The sequence below is a fragment of the Lissotriton vulgaris genome, chromosome 3_1, assembly GCF_964263255.1.
Source record: "Lissotriton vulgaris chromosome 3_1, aLisVul1.2, whole genome shotgun sequence".
In the NCBI taxonomy this organism is placed as follows: domain Eukaryota; kingdom Metazoa; phylum Chordata; class Amphibia; order Caudata; family Salamandridae; genus Lissotriton; species Lissotriton vulgaris.
Genome location: NC_141689.1, coordinates 1,578,497,974 through 1,578,517,563, shown reverse-complemented (window position 1 = coordinate 1,578,517,563; position 19,590 = coordinate 1,578,497,974). Strand labels below are relative to the sequence as shown.

Genomic DNA, 19,590 nt, shown 5'->3' with positions numbered 1-19,590 from the left:
CAGAGAGCACATGTATGTAGTTGGGCCCGTATATCTCGTGAATCTCATTTTGAGATGCCTGTACTTGCAACTTATATTGATCTTATAATAAACCTTTGAAAGCTAGAAGTAGTCTGTGGTTCTTCCGAGTCAAGCCTGTTATTGATTGAACTAACCTGGTATTAGATGCACCTTCTTTCCTCAATGACAGGCAATAAAGATTCAGTCGACCAGAATCAGATTTAGATCAAGAGTGATAAGATATTGATCTAATCTCGAGCCCCAGCAGTTGGTAGCTATAGAGGATGGTTGCTTTCTTGAGGACGGTGACCTAGGCCAGGTTAGCTTACCCCAAGGCCCCTAGAGATCGATGATCGGAAGAACCGCCCGCCGAAGAAGATCCGGATGACGTGAGACCAGAAAAGCAGCAGTATCGGTCGAGAGTGAGTATAAAGGGTCATGCGTGTTAGATTGCGGTGTTTCTGTATTGTATCTATGTTGTAATGTCTAGCGGAGTTGAATGCCTGTAGAGTGACTGTGAGACAGGTTGTGAGCGCGCGCAACCGGTGCAAATCTTAAGTTCAAAGAGAGCTTAAGTGGTTCGGGTGTATCGGACATCCAGAGTAATTGTCAACCAGAGTGAAGGGGGTCATGAGGTACCATTGATCGCCCGCAGGACCGAGATAGGGGGAGCGTAAGAGTGAGTGCGTGAGTAACGGACGCTGGTCGGAAGTTACTGTGTGTAAGCAACCTATCGAAGAGACGGGAGAAGTTTCGTCAATTGTGGTGACAATTACAGACAGACTGTGGACGTACAGTCAAGAGAAGTGACGGCTTGGTCGGAAGTAGTCATTTTTTTTCAGTGTATGAATGGGACGCATGCATGACCGGGAGACGAGCTGAGAAAGGAGGGGTGCTGCTGCGAAGCGGAGACTAGTGACGTCAGAGAGTGCCGCGCTGGGATTGGCCGGCCGGAGCAAGACCGCGCTGTGATAGGCCAGCTAGAAAAGCCACGCTAGGATTGGTGGATTGTCATCAGGAAGTAAACAGAATAGCGAGGTTGAGAATTGTATGTTTAATCATGAAATGTTTTAAATGGTTAAGAGCGGCATTTAAGAGAGAAAGGCGGAGATCTTATGAAGGGGAAGAAGCCCCGCCGGAGGGTACGCCGGCCTATTACATGGCGGTGAATGTGGGGCTACATACAGTAATGTGGATCTCGGAGTGGAGTAAGATTACAGAAGGAAATGAGGAACTGACGTTTCCTAAGTACGGGACGTTCAGATTAGAGGTGCTACACCGATTAAAAGCAGTTATGACCTCAATGAGACCTATGCCTAGACCGACCCAGTTCGAAGCTCTCAATGCCTGGATTAGGGCGGCGCACGAGAGAAACCTGAATAGACGCCAAGAAAGGGTGAAACGTTCGGTAAGAGCAGTGCAAGATGCTAAGTGGGATGCGGATGCTAAAAGATGGAGAGTGCATAACATTGAAGTAAACAAACTGTACCCAGTATTAGAAGTGACCCCAAACAAGAATCCATGTGAGGAAGATGATGAGAGCGACACAGAGGACAGCCTGATAAATAGGTTACTAACAGACAGGCCACCCCCATACAACAAAGAGACAGGTAACGAGGAGCAAAGCCGGGAAAGGGGGGCTAGTGTAGGGGAAAATGGACCGCTTTCCATAACTGATTGGGATCCCCCTGCTAAGAAAGAACTGTCCCAACCTAATCCGGTGCAGCAGGTAGTCGGAAGGTTTGTGGTACAGAGGGCCCCAGAAACAGAGTGTGCCACTTCCTACGCCCTGCCGGATGCCCTGCAAGTACCTGTTACTATAGGCCCTATTGTATCGATTTATGACCCAGAGAGAGCCAGAGGGGAGGAACAGGTAAGAAAGGACAGGGAGAGAGCAGAGATGGTAAGGAGGAACGATACAATCACCTCCTCAAGTCAGATGCCCAGGCCGAGGGATTGGAGTACCCCAGTACACACAACAGGAGATCCGGAGGGACCTAGATGGCCGACGGATCTAAGGGGGTCAGGACGCGTATCCTTCCAGGAGCTAAACGAGTACATGAAAAAATGGGATGAGGCAGTAGAGGCTCACAAGAGCATCATAGCTGCAGAAGCAGAAAGGGAAAGCCAGGATAGCAGAACCCGGACACATTGCGGAGCGGATGAAAGTCACCCAGAGTGGGGCGAGAAGGGACAAGATAGTAGCAGAGACCCTTGCCCTACCAGAAGCCCTGAGTGTGAGGGGGTGTCTCGCTGAATTCACAGCGGAGAGGATAAGAGAACACAGGAGTATAGAAACAGCTTTAAGTGCACTCACCATGCGTCTGGACAGGACGGACAGAATGGGAGTCGCGAGAGACTTTGCCATAACCATTGGGAGCGCGGACGGGAACGAGGTCTGGGGGAAATAGGGAGTCGAGAAGGGTCTTACAAGATACTGAGTGACACCAGGCAGAGGGAGAATAGCGATAGGATGGAGGACAGCAAAGAATCCTGTCGCGAAATAAGAGAGTCCAGAGAGAATGGACAAAGTGGGAATGAGGGAAACAGGCTCGTGTTCCATCATCCCCCGAGGCAAGATGGGCGAGCATGGGACCTGGAGAGATGGGAACAAGGGAGGACTCCCCTTAACTCCCCTGACCCTAAGCGTAGAGCCCGGAGCTGGGACGGAAGAGAAACCAATGGGCCACCTAATAAGGATATACTGAGAGCAGAGATAAAAGCCAAAAGACTCGATGTTGCTACCCTAAAGTCTGATCTAGATGATATGGTGGACGGTACCTTGCCCTTAGAAAGAATGGACATGTATGAACAGGATGAGATACTGTTCATGTCGAAAGATGTCACACGAAAAGCAAGGGCAGCACATGAGAAGTTAGTCGAATTAGCAGAAAAATACACGGTAGACCTGTCGAGGACCAAAGCATTACAGGGTAACCATAGGTTACATTATACGGATCGAGATTTAGATGAGAGAAGAACAATAGGGTTAAAAACACACATAAGGGAGCTGATCGCAGGAATAAGGACGTGGAGGGCATTGGACAAATGGGAAGAGAGGTGGTCCAAGAAAGGGACCGTCAGGAGAAGCATGCTTGGTACGACACCTGGAGGATTGCAGGGAATAGAGGCATACCCTTTGCGTGAAGTTGCAAATGGGAACTACGTGCATGTGCCATGGAGTAGGGGAGATTTAGCTGCTTTTACCAACTCCTTCCCAAAATTGAGGGAGAACCCGGTAGAGTGGTACAAGCAAGTAGAGAGGTTTGTAAAAATCTCTAAAGTCCTATGGATAGATCTGAACACTCTGTTCGATATAGTGGTACCAGGAGACTTGTGGACAGCATGCAAAGTTAGTGCCGAGTGGCCCACATCGGAACCAGAGAGAGATACACGGACTAATGGACCGTCCGAGACAGTAATGGCCAAATATGAGAGAGTGATGACTTGGCTGAAAGATAAGGTGCCAATACAGGACATAGATTGGGTCAAAATAGATCGAACTAGACAGGAGCCCAAAGAGACAGTTCATGAATATTATGAGAGATTGTTGAAAGCATTCAAGCAGTACAGCGGGTTGGACGTAATGGATCCTAAAGACATAGGGCAGTTTGTGTCTAAATTTGTTTTGGGTCTGAGACCAGACATTAGTCTAATGATTCAGCAACACTTGATTTGTTGGCAAAACAAACCTTTGGATGAAATCCTGAGATATGCTAGGTACTGTTGTGATGAGATAGATTCTAAAGCAAAGAAGCTAAAGGAAAAATTGATGGTGGTACAGATGCAGTCAGCAAAAGGGGGGCAACAGCAACAAGGAACAGGAACTGGGGGTAAGAAACAGTATAGCCAGAATAAGGGCAATGAAGAGAACTCCACCTTTAAACCCAGAGTAGACATAGCTGCCTTGAAGAAAACGACCAGGTGCCACCAGTGTAACGAGGTGGGGCATTGGAAACGCGAGTGTCCCTACAACGTAGAAATTGGGGAACAGGAGGTAGAGGAGGAAGAGGTCCAGAGTACGCCGGCGAGAGGAGTAACGCCATACCAGGGAAAGGTGCTCAAAGGGGGGACCCCTCCTCCACGAGCCCAGTTCCCTCAGCCACCCAGAGTAGGGACTATGGGTAAGACATATAGACAGATGCCTCTGTTTGTAGGTGGAGAGGAATGCTATTACGTAGACCCACTAACTGGACAGAGAGTGGAAAGAGAGGACTGCACCCTCGGGGCAGCCTTGGAGGTAGATCAGAGGGGACCCTATGTTGAGGCCGAGGTGGCAGGGTGCCCCACGACATTCCTAGTGGACACAGGAGCCACTCGATCCACGATCAGATCAGCCGCAGTTCCAGACCTGCCCATGTCTGGAGAGACAATACAAGTGGTGGGGGTCGCAAACAGGAGAATAACCAGTCAATTGACAGAACCAGTACAGGTGAAAATAGGGAAGTACAGTGATGAGCATCAATTTGTGGTTTGTAATTCTAGTCCTGTGTGTCTGCTAGGAAGAGACCTTTTGTGTAAATTAAATTGCACAATATACTGCACACCTCAAGGAGTGGAGGTATTGACCAACGACGATGACGCAGATTTCAAAGTCGCAAACTCGAGAATATGTGTGGAACTATATCCCACTTTGACAGTGGATGAACTTCCATGGGACCTAAGGGAGACAGTGGCCCCGGAAGTGTGGGATTTCACTGGGGAGGAAATCGGGCTAGTTAAGGGAGTAGAACCAGTTAAGATAGTAGTAAAACCGCATGCTGAATTTCCAAGAACACCCCAGTATAAATTGACTCCAGAAACGATTGCCGGTATAAAGCCCGTGATCGAGTCCATGATCAAGCAGGGAATATTGAAAGAAATCGTGGGTAGTTCATGTAACTCCCCGATTATGGGTTTGCAGAAACCAAATGGAAAGTTCAGAATAGTGCAGGACCTTCGAAAGATTAATAACATAGTCGTTTCATGTTGTCCAGTGGTACCGAATCCATCAGTGATACTGTTTCAGATACCGTTCCAAGCTGAGTGGTTTACGGTGATAGACCTTTGCCAGGCATTCTTCTCGATCCCTTTGGACGAGGAGAGCCATTTTCTTTTCGCATTTAAGCTGGAAGATCGCGTATTAACATGGTGTCGTATCCCCCAGGGGTATACAGAAAGCCCATCGATCTTTAACCAGCTGTTGAAGAAAAATCTTGAAAGTCTAGTGCTGCCCCAGAAGTCAGTTCTGGTCCAGTACATAGACGACCTGCTTGTGGCGTCAGAGACAGAGGAAGCTTTCAGGGAGGACTCCATTGCTTTGCTAAATCACCTAGCTGTGAATGGGCACAAGGTGTCCCCCGGGAAATTGCAGAATTGCCTGACAGAAGTGCAGTACTTGGGGCACAGAATTGAGAAAGGCAAACGAAAAGTGTCACCAGACAGGATCGAGGCGATCATGAAAATGAATGCGCCTAAAACACAGAGAGAGGTCAGAATGTTCCTAGGGATGGTGGGGTATTGCCGACAGTGGATAGCCAACTTTTCACTGAAAGCAAAACCACTACAAAAACTGACGCACAAGGAGGTGAGTGATCCGGTACCATGGGACAAGGACTGTTTGATGGCGTTCCTGCAGCTGAGAGAGGACCTGTGTCGTGCTCCTGCTCTGGGAATGCCTGATTACAATAAAACATTCTTGCTCTACTGTTGTGAGAGAGAGGGTTGTGCTTTGGCTGTGTTAGTCCAAATCCATGGGAATGCCCGTAGACCAGTTGCCTACTTCTCAGCTACGTTAGATCCAGTAGCTGCAGCGTTGCCCGGATGTCTCAAATCCGTTGCCGCAACAGGTGTCAGTATTGAGAGATGTGAGAATATTGTCATGGGGCACCCGTTAGAGGTATACGTGCCCCATTCTGTTGAACTGTTGATGACCAGGACCAAAACACAGCATCTGACCAATAGCAGGCTCACGCGCTACGAGCAAGTCATTCTTGCTGCAGAAAACGTGACCCTCAAGAGATGCTCTGTTTTGAACCCTGCTACCTTGATGCCACTTCCAAGAGATATAGAGGATGAGGATGAATGTACAGACCATGACTGCCTTGATGTGACTGAACTATGCACCAAACCGAGACCCGACATCGTTGATGAGCCACTGACTGACCCAGACAAAGTTTTCTTTGTCGATGGCTCATGTGTAAGAGACGAAGTTGGGCAGTTGAGAGCAGCTTATGCTGTATGTACAATAATGGGGGTTGTGGAAGCCGGATGCCTGGAAGGAGTACACTCCGCTCAGGTAGCTGAAATTGTTGCATTAACGCGTGCCTGCCTGGCAAGCAAACAAATTCGAGTCACCATATACACCGATAGCCAATACGGTTACGGGGTAGTTCATGATTTCGGGCAGTTGTGGTCTCAAAGAGGTTACATGACTTCTTCAGGCTCTCCTATTCGTAATGGAGAGTTTGTTCGATTACTGTTGGAAGCTTTGCAATGTCCAGCATCTATTGCTGTTGTGAAATGTACCGCGCATACCAAAAATATGGACTTCGTGTCACAAGGCAATAGATATGCCGACGAAGTCGCAAGGTACTGCGCAGAACAAGGGTACTCTTTCACGGAGGTGGAAGTGGGTGGAGTACATATCAGAACTGAATTAGCTATGGTTTTGGAAACTGTTGACTCCTGGGACGACTTAAGGGGTATGCAAGAAAATGCACCAGACTTTGAAAAGCAAGCATGGAAAACTGCAGGATGTGTGTTGGGTGAGGCCCATTTCTGGGTGTCAGCAGATGGAAGAGCAGTATTACCCAATGAGATGGTGAGCCCAATGGCCAGGCTGATTCATGGTCCAGCACACCTAGGAAGGGATGCTATGCTGAGAGTATTCAGGCAGACCTGGTATAACCCCAAATTTAGAGTAGCAGCAGAATCAGTGTGCCAGCGCTGTGTGACCTGTCAGCAGCTGAACATAGGGAAGAGAACACCAGTTGCTCTAAGCCACATAGGGAGATCAGGAGGGCCATTCAATAGGATGCAAATAGATTTCATAGAGATGCCAAGATGCAACCGCCTTCGTTATGTCCTGGTGGTTGTTTGCATATTTTCACGATGGGTCGAGGCATACCCTACACGCAGGTGCGACACCCTCACAGTAGCCAAACTATTGCTTAGAGAGCTTATTCCGAGGTTCGGGGTGCCGGCCTCTTTGGAATCAGATAGGGGAACACATTTTAACAGCGAGCTTGTAAAGATGATTTGTGCGGCTTTAAACATTGACCAGAAGTTGCACTGCAGCTATCGACCAGAAGCTTCAGGAATAGTGGAACAAATGAACTGCACTATAAAGTCCCGGATTGCCAAGATGTGCTCATCAACGTCCCTGAGTTGGCCTGATGCTCTGCCCTTAGTCCTTATGAGCATTCATAGTACCCCAGACAGGAGGACAGGATTATCACCGCATGAGGTGTTAATGGGGAGAGCAATGAGACTGCCGTCTGTGCCGACGGCTGCACTGTTAAACATCACAGATGATATGATCCTGGACTATTGTAAGGGGCTGTCTGACTCCATTCATTCTGTGTCCCTTCAGGTGCAGGCTGCCGAGGTTCCATCGTGCCAGGGCCCGTGTCATGACCTGTATCCTGGGGACTGGGTCCTGGTGAAAAAGCACGTGAGAAGAAGCTGCCTAGATGTTCGTTGGCGAGGGCCCTACCAGGTCATCCTGATCACGAATACAGCGGTAAAAGTGGGAAGTCTGCCCAACTGGATCCACGCGACGCATACGCGGAGGGTTCCAGCACCTCTGGAAGACACAGCTCCTCTCTCGGATGAAAGTCTGGAAACGGACAGAGAAGCCACAGAGGGGGCTAGCCAAGCTGTAGAGGTGCAAGAAGAAGCTGGAAGCGTGTCTGACCAGGCTGAGGACGGTCAGTACAACAGTGAAACGGACGACGCTACAGAAGGAGGAAGTAGCTGGGAGGACGAGTCGGACTCCGACCCAGCCGACAGAGAACGCGAGTCAAGCCGAAGGAGAAGGAGCAGAAGGGTAAGGCGTGGAGAAGCCAGTTGGCCGCCGAGAAGGAGTACAAGCCTGAGGTCAACGCCGGAGAGAACCCTTGCTCCAATATCGGAAGACTCAGATCAGGAGGAAGGTGCTCAGGGCGCTGTAGCACCAGATCCAAGAAGATCGAGAAGGATACGTGTGCCAAACAGAAGATACGCCACCCCTGAGTGGACCTATCTGGAGACAGATGTCTTGGGAACGAGCGACAGGGAGGATCAGGGCGGTGCTGGTGTCCTGCTCTGAACCTATCATCAAGGTGGAAGTAAAGCTGTTAGTGCCCGGAGTTGAAGCAGAAGGGACACTAACTTTCACACTCCCCAGCCCTCCCCGCTTAAGCAAGTTAAAGCACATGTTTTTCACTGAACTGCAATTCCCCGATTTTGGAAACAAGGTAACAGACCATGAGGAGAATATCCTTCGCTTGGAAATATTGAACTATGCTATTCAAGCCGCAGGCCCAGGCCTTATAGTAGATGCTTAAAAAACTTTGTAAATAAGCGAGAAGAGAAAGAAGATTACCTAGCGCCCAGGAAGCAGAGAATTGTAGGGACTTCCCTATAAGTTGACGGAGAAGGGCCAGGGATGTCTGTGTAAAAAGCTTAAAGACTTTGCAACAGAGGAGTGCCAGTTCCCACAGGTGGTTCTAAAAGACTGGAAGATCAAAAGAGACTGTAAAGGAGCAGAAAGAAAAGAACTTTGTGTTACAGAAAAGAAAAGAATAGTACCATCTGAAGAAATGGAGACCGGCACCCCAAACAGGAAGGCCAAATGTATAATAGGCACATTAATAGTAGGAGTGATTTTCCTTATAGCTTTAGTTGTAACTGTATCTTATGTTATGGGACATGAAAGTGAAGCAAAGGTAACGGATGACAAGGCTGTAGTGACATCGAAACCCACTGTTGCTAGTAAGAAGGGAGAAAATGTACAGGGGAAAGCGTTATTAGCAGCAGAAGCCCGTAGGTTACACATAGATGAGTCCCAAGGCGACTATAGGTCAAACGCTTATGCTAAACTTCTGTATGAATACGTGGATGCCATGGAGGTTAAGGACTGCTATGTCTGCATGCAGTTGCCGGCGTCTGTAGATGAAGGCATTAGATATCATCACCTCCCGCTGACATATGGCATTACATGTAGCTTATTGCTTAGTATATTTTATGGGAGAGATAGTTTTGAATACTATTTCTCCAATTATGATTCTGTGTTACCAGAAGTCCCAAATTATAAGCAAATGAACAAATGGGACTACTGGAAGAGTGAAGACAGATTGGCCAAGTTCTTCATTCCTTGGATTACTTTAGATACTTCACATGCCCGTAGAAATAATCTGACATGCAAGGTGTCAGAAGTCGAGAAGAAGTTTATAGGGCAGGTGGATGATCGATATAGAAGGCAAAAGATCCTGAAGAAATCAGGACAGGGGAAAACAGATTGGACCGAAGAAGAGAAGTCACACAAGAGGAAAGGTAGTAGCGGTCCAATAGCTTTAGATAAAACACAAAGAGGGAAATTATGTCTTCACAGAGCCAAAACGTATTACGAAAACGTGTACGTAGGAGAAGTCAGTTGTGAACATGCTTTCAATATAGAATACTATACTAAGGACTTCCTGAAGGGAATGCAAGTGATTCCAAATGTATACTTTGTGTGTGGGAGAAACGCCTACGTGAGATTGCCTGACAATTGGTACGGATCATGTTATCTGGCAATCATCTTCCCCAAAATATACCATGCCCAAGACTTAGAGATCATCGAGGGCAAGGCCTCAGTGAGGGGGAGAAGAGACCTGAGAGATGCAGAAATGGTCGGGGATGTATTTGGAGCTGTTTTTCCTCTTTTAGGACTGATTCTCAATGATGTCAAAATTAGACGACTGGCTACAGTCGTGGACAGGTTGTCTGCTAGCACTGCTAGGTCCTTAATGTTGGTGGAAGGAGAGATGCAATGGATAAGGGCCATGGTGCTTCAAAACAGGCTTGCATTAGACGTCCTGTTAGCAAAAGAGGGCGGAGTCTGTAAGGCTTTGAAGGTCCAGGAATGTTGCACTTACATTCCAGACAATTCAAAGCCTCTGGAAAAGGTCATTATGAATATAACTAATATTCACAAGGAGATCGAAGACCTAACAAAAGAAAATGTTTGGGAAAAAGTGGGTCATGGAATGGGTGAAGTTGGAGGTTGGTTCGCCAACATAGGAAGGAGCTTTGTTTGGTACATCCTAAAACCTATCATCATAATAGTGATCTGTGTGATCATGTTGTGGGGATTGGTGAGGCTGTATCAATGGTATAGATCAAATGAGTTGGAAAGATCCAGAAGAGAGCAGCTACAGAGATTGGCAGCTATACAAGACAATCAGTATAGGAGCTTGAGGGCTCTAGAAACGCAGAAACGAGGAGCACTAGCAATTACTTCAGTTTAAGTGTTGGTGATGACCCCGAGAGGTCATCAAAGGGGGGAACTGAGAGAGCGTAAAGAGCGTAAACTGAGTAAAATGTATGAGTATATCCGAATTACATGTAGTACGCACAAGTCATGAAGAGAAATGCCATGAGTGCGAATATTATATTCACCTATATCTAAACTGTGTAGCCAACGTAGAGAATATACATATAGAAGTGGAACCAATGTAGAAATGAGTATGAAATGTATAACCTTATTAGATGTGATTAATCAAGGTCCATGATAAATGTAGCTGCTAATGGGAAAAGGTCGTGCTGCAAAGCACAGAAGGGAACAGGCCACATGGCCATGCCTGAAAGAGTTAGAATGGTATACCTTTCATTTAAATGGACGGCACAAATGTTATGATTAATGTTGTTTATTCATTAGACTTATATTCCATAGATGTGAGTTCCTTTTATTAATTCAGAAATGATGCTAACATGTTATATTAGTTAACTGCTGCGAGAAGGGTTGTAGGCCTAACGGTTCTAATCTGCACGTAAAGGCACGGACCGACTTGTGTCTAGAAATGTTGCAAACTTCTGTTAGAAGTCTATGAGAATGGGGATCCAGCTACGGATGTCTGTCTGCAAATGTGAGGGGGTCCAAATTAATAAATGAGATGAATAGAGAACCGTTTAGGAGCTTGACGCAGACATGTAGGAGGGTTTGAGAATGTTGGGGTGTATCAGCGGGCCGGAGACGAGTCTGGGAAGCAAGGTCAACTCTAACGCACGAGGCTCAACGGGGAAGATCATGGAAAAAGCCAGAAGAAAACATCACGTGAAGGGGCGTCTCCCGAGGGGCGTCTCAGAATGTTATTGTTTTGTATTAGGGACAGCACCCCTGGGTGGAGGTAGAACAGATGCCTGAGGACCCTTCAGAGAGCGGATGGGTAGGCAGAGAGGGGTCATGACTGGCGAATATAGGTTTCCACTTAGAGATTAAGAGTGGGTGATCTTCTTAGGAAGACATTCACAACTGACACCTTTTGGTAGGATGAGAGCTTGTTAAGTAGGGATACCATCCAGATCAGGGTAGGGACAGCCTAACCTGTATTTTCCCTCCTGCTGTAAATGTCAGAGAGATCTCAATACGTGTCTATGCTGGTAGCCCTATTATTTTTAGAATTGGTACTTGTAGTCTTCGTGGCTCGCCTGAGGGTTTTCAGAGAGCACATGTATGTAGTTGGGCCCGTATATCTCGTGAATCTCATTTTGAGATGCCTGTACTTGCAACTTATATTGATCTTATAATAAACCTTTGAAAGCTAGAAGTAGTCTGTGGTTCTTCCGAGTCAAGCCCGTTATTGATTGAACTAACCTGGTATTAGATGCACCTTCTTTCCTCAATGACAGGCAATAAAGATTCAGTCGACCAGAATCGGATTTAGATCAAGAGTGATAAGATATTGATCTAGTCTCGAGCCCCAGCAGTCTCATTGCCGGGTGCACCTTTTGAAAGTTGCACCCAGCGCAAACGAGGAAAATGTGCTGCATTGTGTAATAATTCCCCTGGTAAATAACAATCTCAGTGGGTTAATTATTTATCAGGTGCGATACACAGCACCTATTACGAGTTTCTGAGGAATAATGTGTATTTTTGTGTTTAACACACCAAAATCCGCATGATACAGTAAATACCGTATACTTTTCCCCTGTTACATTTCTTCAGGTTTTACCAGCTGAAATTTAAAGAATGCTGATTTATTTAACACATGCAATAATTATTGGATGTGTAAACAAAACAAAACCAGTGCTTATAGAGGGGTTTATGAATAGTTCGGAATTAACCGAGATGCTCGTAATCAGGCCCTATATAGCAAAAAATCAGACATTTCAGAATTCTGTACTGTGCATCCATGGAAGCATTCTGTGCACATTTCAAAAATATTACTGACTCAAATAAGTGTTAAGCCTTTTATGTTAAATGAAAGAAATCTGTTATTTTAAAAACTCATGTTCTGTCTCTTTTAAATACAGACATGCAACCTGTTGCATCCCTATATGTTACTTCTGCACCTGTTATATGTTTCTCTAGATGTAAGCCAAGTAAAAATCTCCTGTAAGCTTCCTTCTTCAAGATCACCTTTGTGCAGCTTAAATTAACATTGTAGGTACATTTCAGCTATTTACAAAAGTGTGAAATATGCCATTTTAATCCCAAAATCATTTATTATTTTAGGGAAGAGCACGAGCAGCTGCTATCTAAATAGCGGACCACAGTGTTGTTAAACATCAAACGTAACTGAAGTTGTTACAGCAAAACTCTTTTTTCATCAAAGTTGGGACATGGGCACATCTCTGCCCTGTACTCCGCTAACAACACAAGCTTTTTGGATTATTTAATGAACAGATCAATGTCTCTAACTGCGTATTGCCTATTGTAAAATCAACAATCTCCAGAAGAATGGCAAGAAAACTTAAAATATTGGGGCTTATTTACAAGCCCCTTGTGCCGCCGATACGTCACTTTTTGTGACACACCAACGGCACATTTTGCTGCCCCATATTTACATGGACACAAAAAGCCACCCTGCATCGCTTTTCCTGTCCTTGTAAATACAGCCCCTTTACATGCATCACTTTGCATGAAAAAGGCATTCTTAGGGTGTTATTGTGGGTGTTCCCACGTAACACCCATGGAACCTGACACATTCCCAAATTTACGAGAAACCGTAAACCCGAGAATGCTTCTGAATGGTATGCCTCCCCAGGGGAGGTGTAGCAAGGCGCAACGAGGAGAAATGTTTTAATTCCTCCTCGTTTTGTTCCTCTTTCTCTGCATGCTGCCTTCTGCAGCACACATAGGAAGAGGAAATCACCTCTTATGATTGTTTTTGTTCAGGAAGGTGTCCTTTCCTGCACAAAAACAATCATTGAAAAAATGCAGTTTTTCAACTTCTATGTGTGCTGCTTTAAGCAGCACACATAGAAGTTTAAAAACGCCATTCCGGATTATTTATGTCCAGGAAGGGACACCTTCCTCCATATACACAATCATTCCCCTCAACGCAGTCACCCTTGCACTATGGTGCCTGCGTCGGCGCATGGCAGCAAATTGTGCACCAGCGCAGGGAAGAGCAAAGGGATCCGTCATATCGTTGTAGATATGACGCATCCCCATGCTTCAGAATTAAACCAGCGTGGCACAGCCAAATGGGCTTGTGGGACTGTGCTGCGTTAATTCCTTGTAAATGAGGCCATTGCTTTTGTTAATAATGAAAATAAGAAAGAGAGAGGGTAAACATTGAATATTGGAAGCCATGTTACATAAGTAGTTGACAGTTGCTGCTGTATAGGCGCCATGACTGATTGCAAGATGCCATGTGAAAAAAAATAATTTTCATATATAAATCTAGCTAATTGACTTAAAAGATTTAATCACAAATTTGGTGTCCACTGTATTGTGCCATTCCAGAAGGCTCATCACAACAAGGTGCTATAGGCTTTAATAAATATTTCATCCATTTGATACTGAGATCATGAAAATGAACCTAGATAAAATTCAAACTTAAATAAGGGGGAACTTTCTTTCATTAAGGAAAACAATGCCCTTTCACCAAATAAGACTGAAGCGTCTGAAGCGTGGCTTAAAATCAGTTTGACTGGACACTTAATATACTGGTATTGAAATGCTCATGGGATGCTTTTACAAGTGTTGGCAATGTAACAACTGTGATAGTTTGTTTTTGCCAGACACAAGACTGACAAAGCAGGTGAACATAGGGAATGAGTCTAGTTTATTTAGTATCAGAAACCTCCCCAGACATTTGCACTAAGCATGTTGTGAGGCCAAAACCCTCTTAGGGACAACATAAAGTTCAGCAATTGTGTTACGAGTGCGGACCAAGAGCAAAATGTCCCATATCAACATTTTATGTAGGCTTAATGCAGAGTGTGAACATAGCCATAAGGTAGCAGAGCATGTGTACAGGCTCAGTGTACGTTGAGGTAACCTTGTTCTGGTAGCAAAGGTGTACTCTTACTGCATTGTGATGTAGTGTTAAATTTGAGCAAGTAGTTGTGGTCCTGGTGCAAACAGAGATGATGTTTTTATTCTGGATTCACAGATGGAAAACGCACTTGTGATTTGCTAGACCACAAACTGCCTTATAAACAAGTAACCTCCTCAGGGTCCACACTATTGTAAAGCATTGTGTTTAATGCACCACATTTCTACTTTCCTGGAAGCAGTCTGCCATTGATATATACCACTGGATGCACTCTACATTTGCCATAAACTGAGCCAGCACTGCTTCACTCCCTTGTCTGAAGCATCAGTCTGTGCACTGATGTTGAAACAACCAAACGATAATTAAGCATGTATGTCTTTCAGAATAGAGCAACTTTTTGTTTAGGGAGTATTGTTGCACGGGTTGAGACGAACAACAGTAGACAACATTTTTAGATTATGTGAATGAGCAAGGACTGTAGGCCTGGGCAGAGAAATTCACTCCGCTTGCGGAGTTTGTGGAGTTCGGGAACTCTGTGCTCCGAGTGCAATTTCGGAGTTCCCAATAAATTCTGCATTCCGCTGCAGAGCGGTGTTCCAGCACGACTGACCACCATAATGTGGGGTTGGTGGGTTTGCATTGGGACTCTAGCGGTGAATAAACTATTGTGGTTGATTGGCTTTTGTCAGACGCAGTAACGGGGCCTGTGGGTGAGAAGGAACCAGTGAACAGGCAGCAACACAGTGCTCGTAGCTATTGACAAGGGCTCCACAACATGGCAGCTGACAACAGCAGGCACTTGCGGTTATGAAAACAGACGCCAAGTTGCCTGGGAGGTGAGAGAGAATGATGGAGGCCTAGTGTGAGAAATAGGGCCCGTGGGGAGGAATTGCATAAGCAAAACTGCAGCAGCTGTAATACTATGCCCAGAAATTATAGCAAAAAACGTTTTCACGTTATTCCTCATTAAACTTTATGTCTTGAATGACTAGGTGCATGATAATCCTATGTTATCAGGTTTGTTTAAACCAAATATATATTTTTTAAATAATAATAGTTGTATACCCCAGCTGCCCAGTGCTCAAAGTGCCAGATGTCCAGGAATGGAAAGATTCAGAGGAGCAAGGCTTAAAGATGGATTTCCTACAGGTATGAGTTGAGAGTTTGCTAAGGTAATTGAATAGCCCAAGGTGCAAAATATTTTTTAAATTTACACCTCAAAAAGGGTTAACACAAGGGAGATGCATCTCAGATAAGCAGTCACAACCACCATGACCTTCATCACCACATGACAGGGTTGTTGAAACGTTAGTTTTGCTCCTTAGAGCGGAAGTGTGCTCCCCCGTTTTTGCAATATACGTACCACCGAAAGGAAATTCAGGTTGGGATATGGAAATACACACCTTTGAAACTATAATTTGGCTAATCAATTTCTCCAAACTCCAAATATTAGGCCAGACTAACACTTTACATTCAAAGATCTGTAAGGGTCAAAAGAAGCATCAAATTATCTTGTTGCTGCTTGGAAAAGAATCGAGAAGTTTTACACTTCCTGACAGCCTCACTACATCCAAGGTGCCATAGTGAGTGTTCTCTGATACATAAGACTGTTAAAGGAAAGAGTGAGGGACTGAACAGGCAAGATATCAGTTTCCTAAGGACCACTGTTCTGAAGGTCTGATGACCTCACTAGAGTACAAGGGGCTGATTGTAAGGCCGCCAAAATGATCTGAGTTTCCCGAGCAGCCACCACCTATGCTTGGGCTTATAATTCTTTATTTATTCCTTTTCTTTCATAGTGTTCAGGCCTTCGCCACTGGTTGTAAAGGACATCCGAAAAGTAAACCGGGATGGGGCTATTTATATAGGACTTCTGTTTCTTCTGAGAATGAATAAATTAGAACACACAGCCCCTTTCTTCAGATGTTACCTCTTATAGCTATCCTACATTATTTCTGAAGTAAGTTTCTGTGTTTTTCCCTAAGCATGTGTGCATTGTCATGCTTGTACTGCTTTTGGTGACTACGGGCCTGATTTAGATATCGGCAAACGGGTTTCTCCGTCACAACAAGGATGGATATCCCGTCCGCTGAAATCTAAACCCCATAGGATAATATGGGATTTAGATTTCAACGGATGGAATATCCATACCCGTTATTACGGAGTAAACCGTCCACCAATATCTAAATCAGGCCCTAAGTAATGGCATCACAAACTATGATTTAAATTCTAAGTTACAATGTTTGTGAGCTTGTGATCTCTGTTGTATGTAATAACAATACATTGTTTTTTATATAATGCTTCATAACACACTTCTGGGGTTTCTGTGCACTGCTATTACTACTAAATCTAATCTCACTCAGTTTACTGACATCAGCAGAGTGAGTCTGCCTTGCTTTAGATTCAACTCAGCCACCCTGTGAGCTATTCAGCTATATTTGCGAAGTACAAACAACGTCAAAATCCTTGATTTGAATTTTAAGACGTTTGCTTTTTAGTTTTTCACAATGGTATAGAGAGCGTGTGCATTTTGCACAACTAAGTTAAATTACAATATAAATCAATTTTCAAGAGTGAATTTCCAATTCACTTGTACAGTATTCATGGAGTTGTTGCACATTAGGTGTTGCACTGGGGGTGAAGGCATATCTATATGAAAAAAAGAATGTGAACAACCACGATTTTGCAAGTGGGAATTCACAGACTTCAAAGTAGAAATGCAGTATAAATTTACTCCTGAAAACAATAGGATTAAGTGCCTTTTTGAAGTGAAGATGGAATTTGACTATATATATATTTATCAGGAATGTGCGGGTAAAATATTTTCCACGTAAAAGAAACTAAAGAAATGTTAAACAAGCAAATGGACATATCTCTTATTTTTAAGAATGCACAAATTTCCATCAGGTGAAAATTTCAAATGAGGAAATGTTACATATGTGAATATTTATGGACAACTATGACAGGTATAGATTACTCTGAATACTCCTGACACTGTTTGAGAATCCCATAATAAGAATACTCCTTCCATGGCGTTGATCCGGAATACTGAGGATGGAATATCGATGCAGCAACACATTCTGACCAAAATACCAACAGGCAAGTATGTATAGGTGTTCTACACCTAACTACACATCTATATACCTTGATGGTATATACTGTCGAAATTCATAGATGTGAAGTTAAGAATAGCAAATCTAAACTTACCTTTATGCACTTATCTCCCAAATATTCTGGTTTTTGATATTTTGGTTACAATATTGTGGTAAATCGATATTCCATTCTGTTCCAATCAACAGTGTCCTACCACTGTTTGAGAATAACATAATAAATATTAATTTGCTCCAAACATAACAGAAATCTTAAAAGGAGATATTTCTATTTAGCTTTTTTCTATTTCCAGAGGCCTTGCGCGCCTCTTCAGTTAGAACAGCCACTTTGAATTTGATTATTAAAAGGTAAGTGATTAGCTGATGTTATACATGTTGCATAATCAGTGGAACAGTTCAGTGGGTTGAGTGACAACTGCTGTATTTAAGCAACATAAAAATCAATGAATGACTTTTAGCAGGGTCAACCCTTTACTTAATCATTTCGAGAGTTTGCACCCTGAATATCAAACCTAACATATTGAAGGGAAGCAATCTTTAGGACTAAATATCGAAAAATATATCAACAGATAAGTACTTCCAGATTTTCTATATCTAACACCACATAAATGCACCTATGTAAGGAACATAGATGTGAATTTCTCCGCGAAGTGGGAAAAAAACCCTGCCGTGCTACGCGGAGCTCCGCAAGTGGCAGAGTGTGATAGAAAAATGCTGTTCGCGGTCCTTGCACAGTGCCGGATGCTTGTCTGCACTGTTCAATCATTGCGAACAGTACCATGCACAGTGCAAGATTTCCTTTTCTGCCGCTCGAGTAGATTTTTACTCGAGCGGCAGCTTTTTCAACGCGAACGGGCAGTTTCTCAATGCGAGAGGTCGCAAGCATACATGACCACTCGCAATGAGAAACCTGACTTTCCCGTGTTGAGAACTCTCGCCGGGAGGTTTATTTTCCATGCTCGCCAACTTGATGTTGATGATCGCGAACAAGTAAAAATCTCTCTGGGAGGTGGATTTTCCTTGCTCGCACTCACCAACTTGACGTTGATGAACCCGAGCAAGGAAAAAACTCCACTGCGCGAGGCGGAGTTTTCTAGAACTCTGCGAGCTCCGCGTAACGCGGAGAGCGGAAAACTCTACGAGCGGAGCAGAATTCACCTCCCAGGGTTACAGTAAATCCATGCTTCTCTAAATAAACTCACCTTTCAATATTCTGTCCTCAATAGTCTTGTACCGCAATATTCTGGGGGTCGATATTTAGTAGTACAATCTTTTCAAGGTGTATCTAAAGCCTATCAACCAACTTGATGAATCAGAGTAAAAACATGCTTTTGGTATTTAGCAAATATTTTGAAAACTCATTGCATAAAAAATATCAACTGGAAAACATATCACACAGAGGATTTGTAATTGCATTAGTAGGAGTATAAGTGAGAAGCAAGAAGAAAAAAGAAGGTGATTATGAGGCTTTTTATAAAGAGCAGGAACTAATGATATTTGGCTTACGGAATCATTTAAATTATGACAGCTGTAGACAGTGATCTCCAGTTTAGTGAAGCCAAGAAACAAGTGTCCCCATTACCTATGAATCGAATTATTCTTCGTAGCAGTGGGTTTAGGTAGCAGCAATCTCCTGTCACGATCATTTTTTCTTGTGCAATCAGATTTTCTCTAGTTGACTTTATAAAATACATGGATATCTCGCCAATAAAAATCTGAAATGTAAAAATGAAGGTTTGATCAAATTAAAGCCTGTTTCAGTCAACCTTTTTACCACATACGAATGCAGTAGATATCAATGCTTTTGTTGGGAGCACCATGAATGCTGATTCATCAAATGAAAGAAGTAGCTTAAGTGACAACTTGCAGCTTTTCCCCCTATGACAAACCAGGGTTGACCACATATCCTAGCTTTAGCCCCTCAACAGCATCCCATTTGCTGATGAATGGTTAGAGAAGGGAAAGTAAGTGAAATTGCAGAAGGTAAATATAGTTCTGTTTTGTGATATATCCTTACTAGCATATGTAAG

The 19,590-nt window shown here is 44.2% G+C and overlaps 1 protein-coding gene across 2 annotated transcripts in view; it reads right to left on the bottom strand.

The window, feature by feature from the left end:
- PLPPR1 (phospholipid phosphatase related 1) overlaps positions 1-19,590 on the bottom strand; it is a 641,269-nt gene that overhangs the window by 110,125 nt on the left and 511,554 nt on the right. For both annotated transcript variants that reach the window (XM_086962070.1, XM_086962071.1), the window contains exon 5: positions 19,143-19,275. In XM_086962070.1, the coding sequence (XP_086818196.1) occupies positions 19,143-19,275 (133 nt within the window). The remainder of the gene's footprint in view (positions 1-19,142; positions 19,276-19,590) is intronic.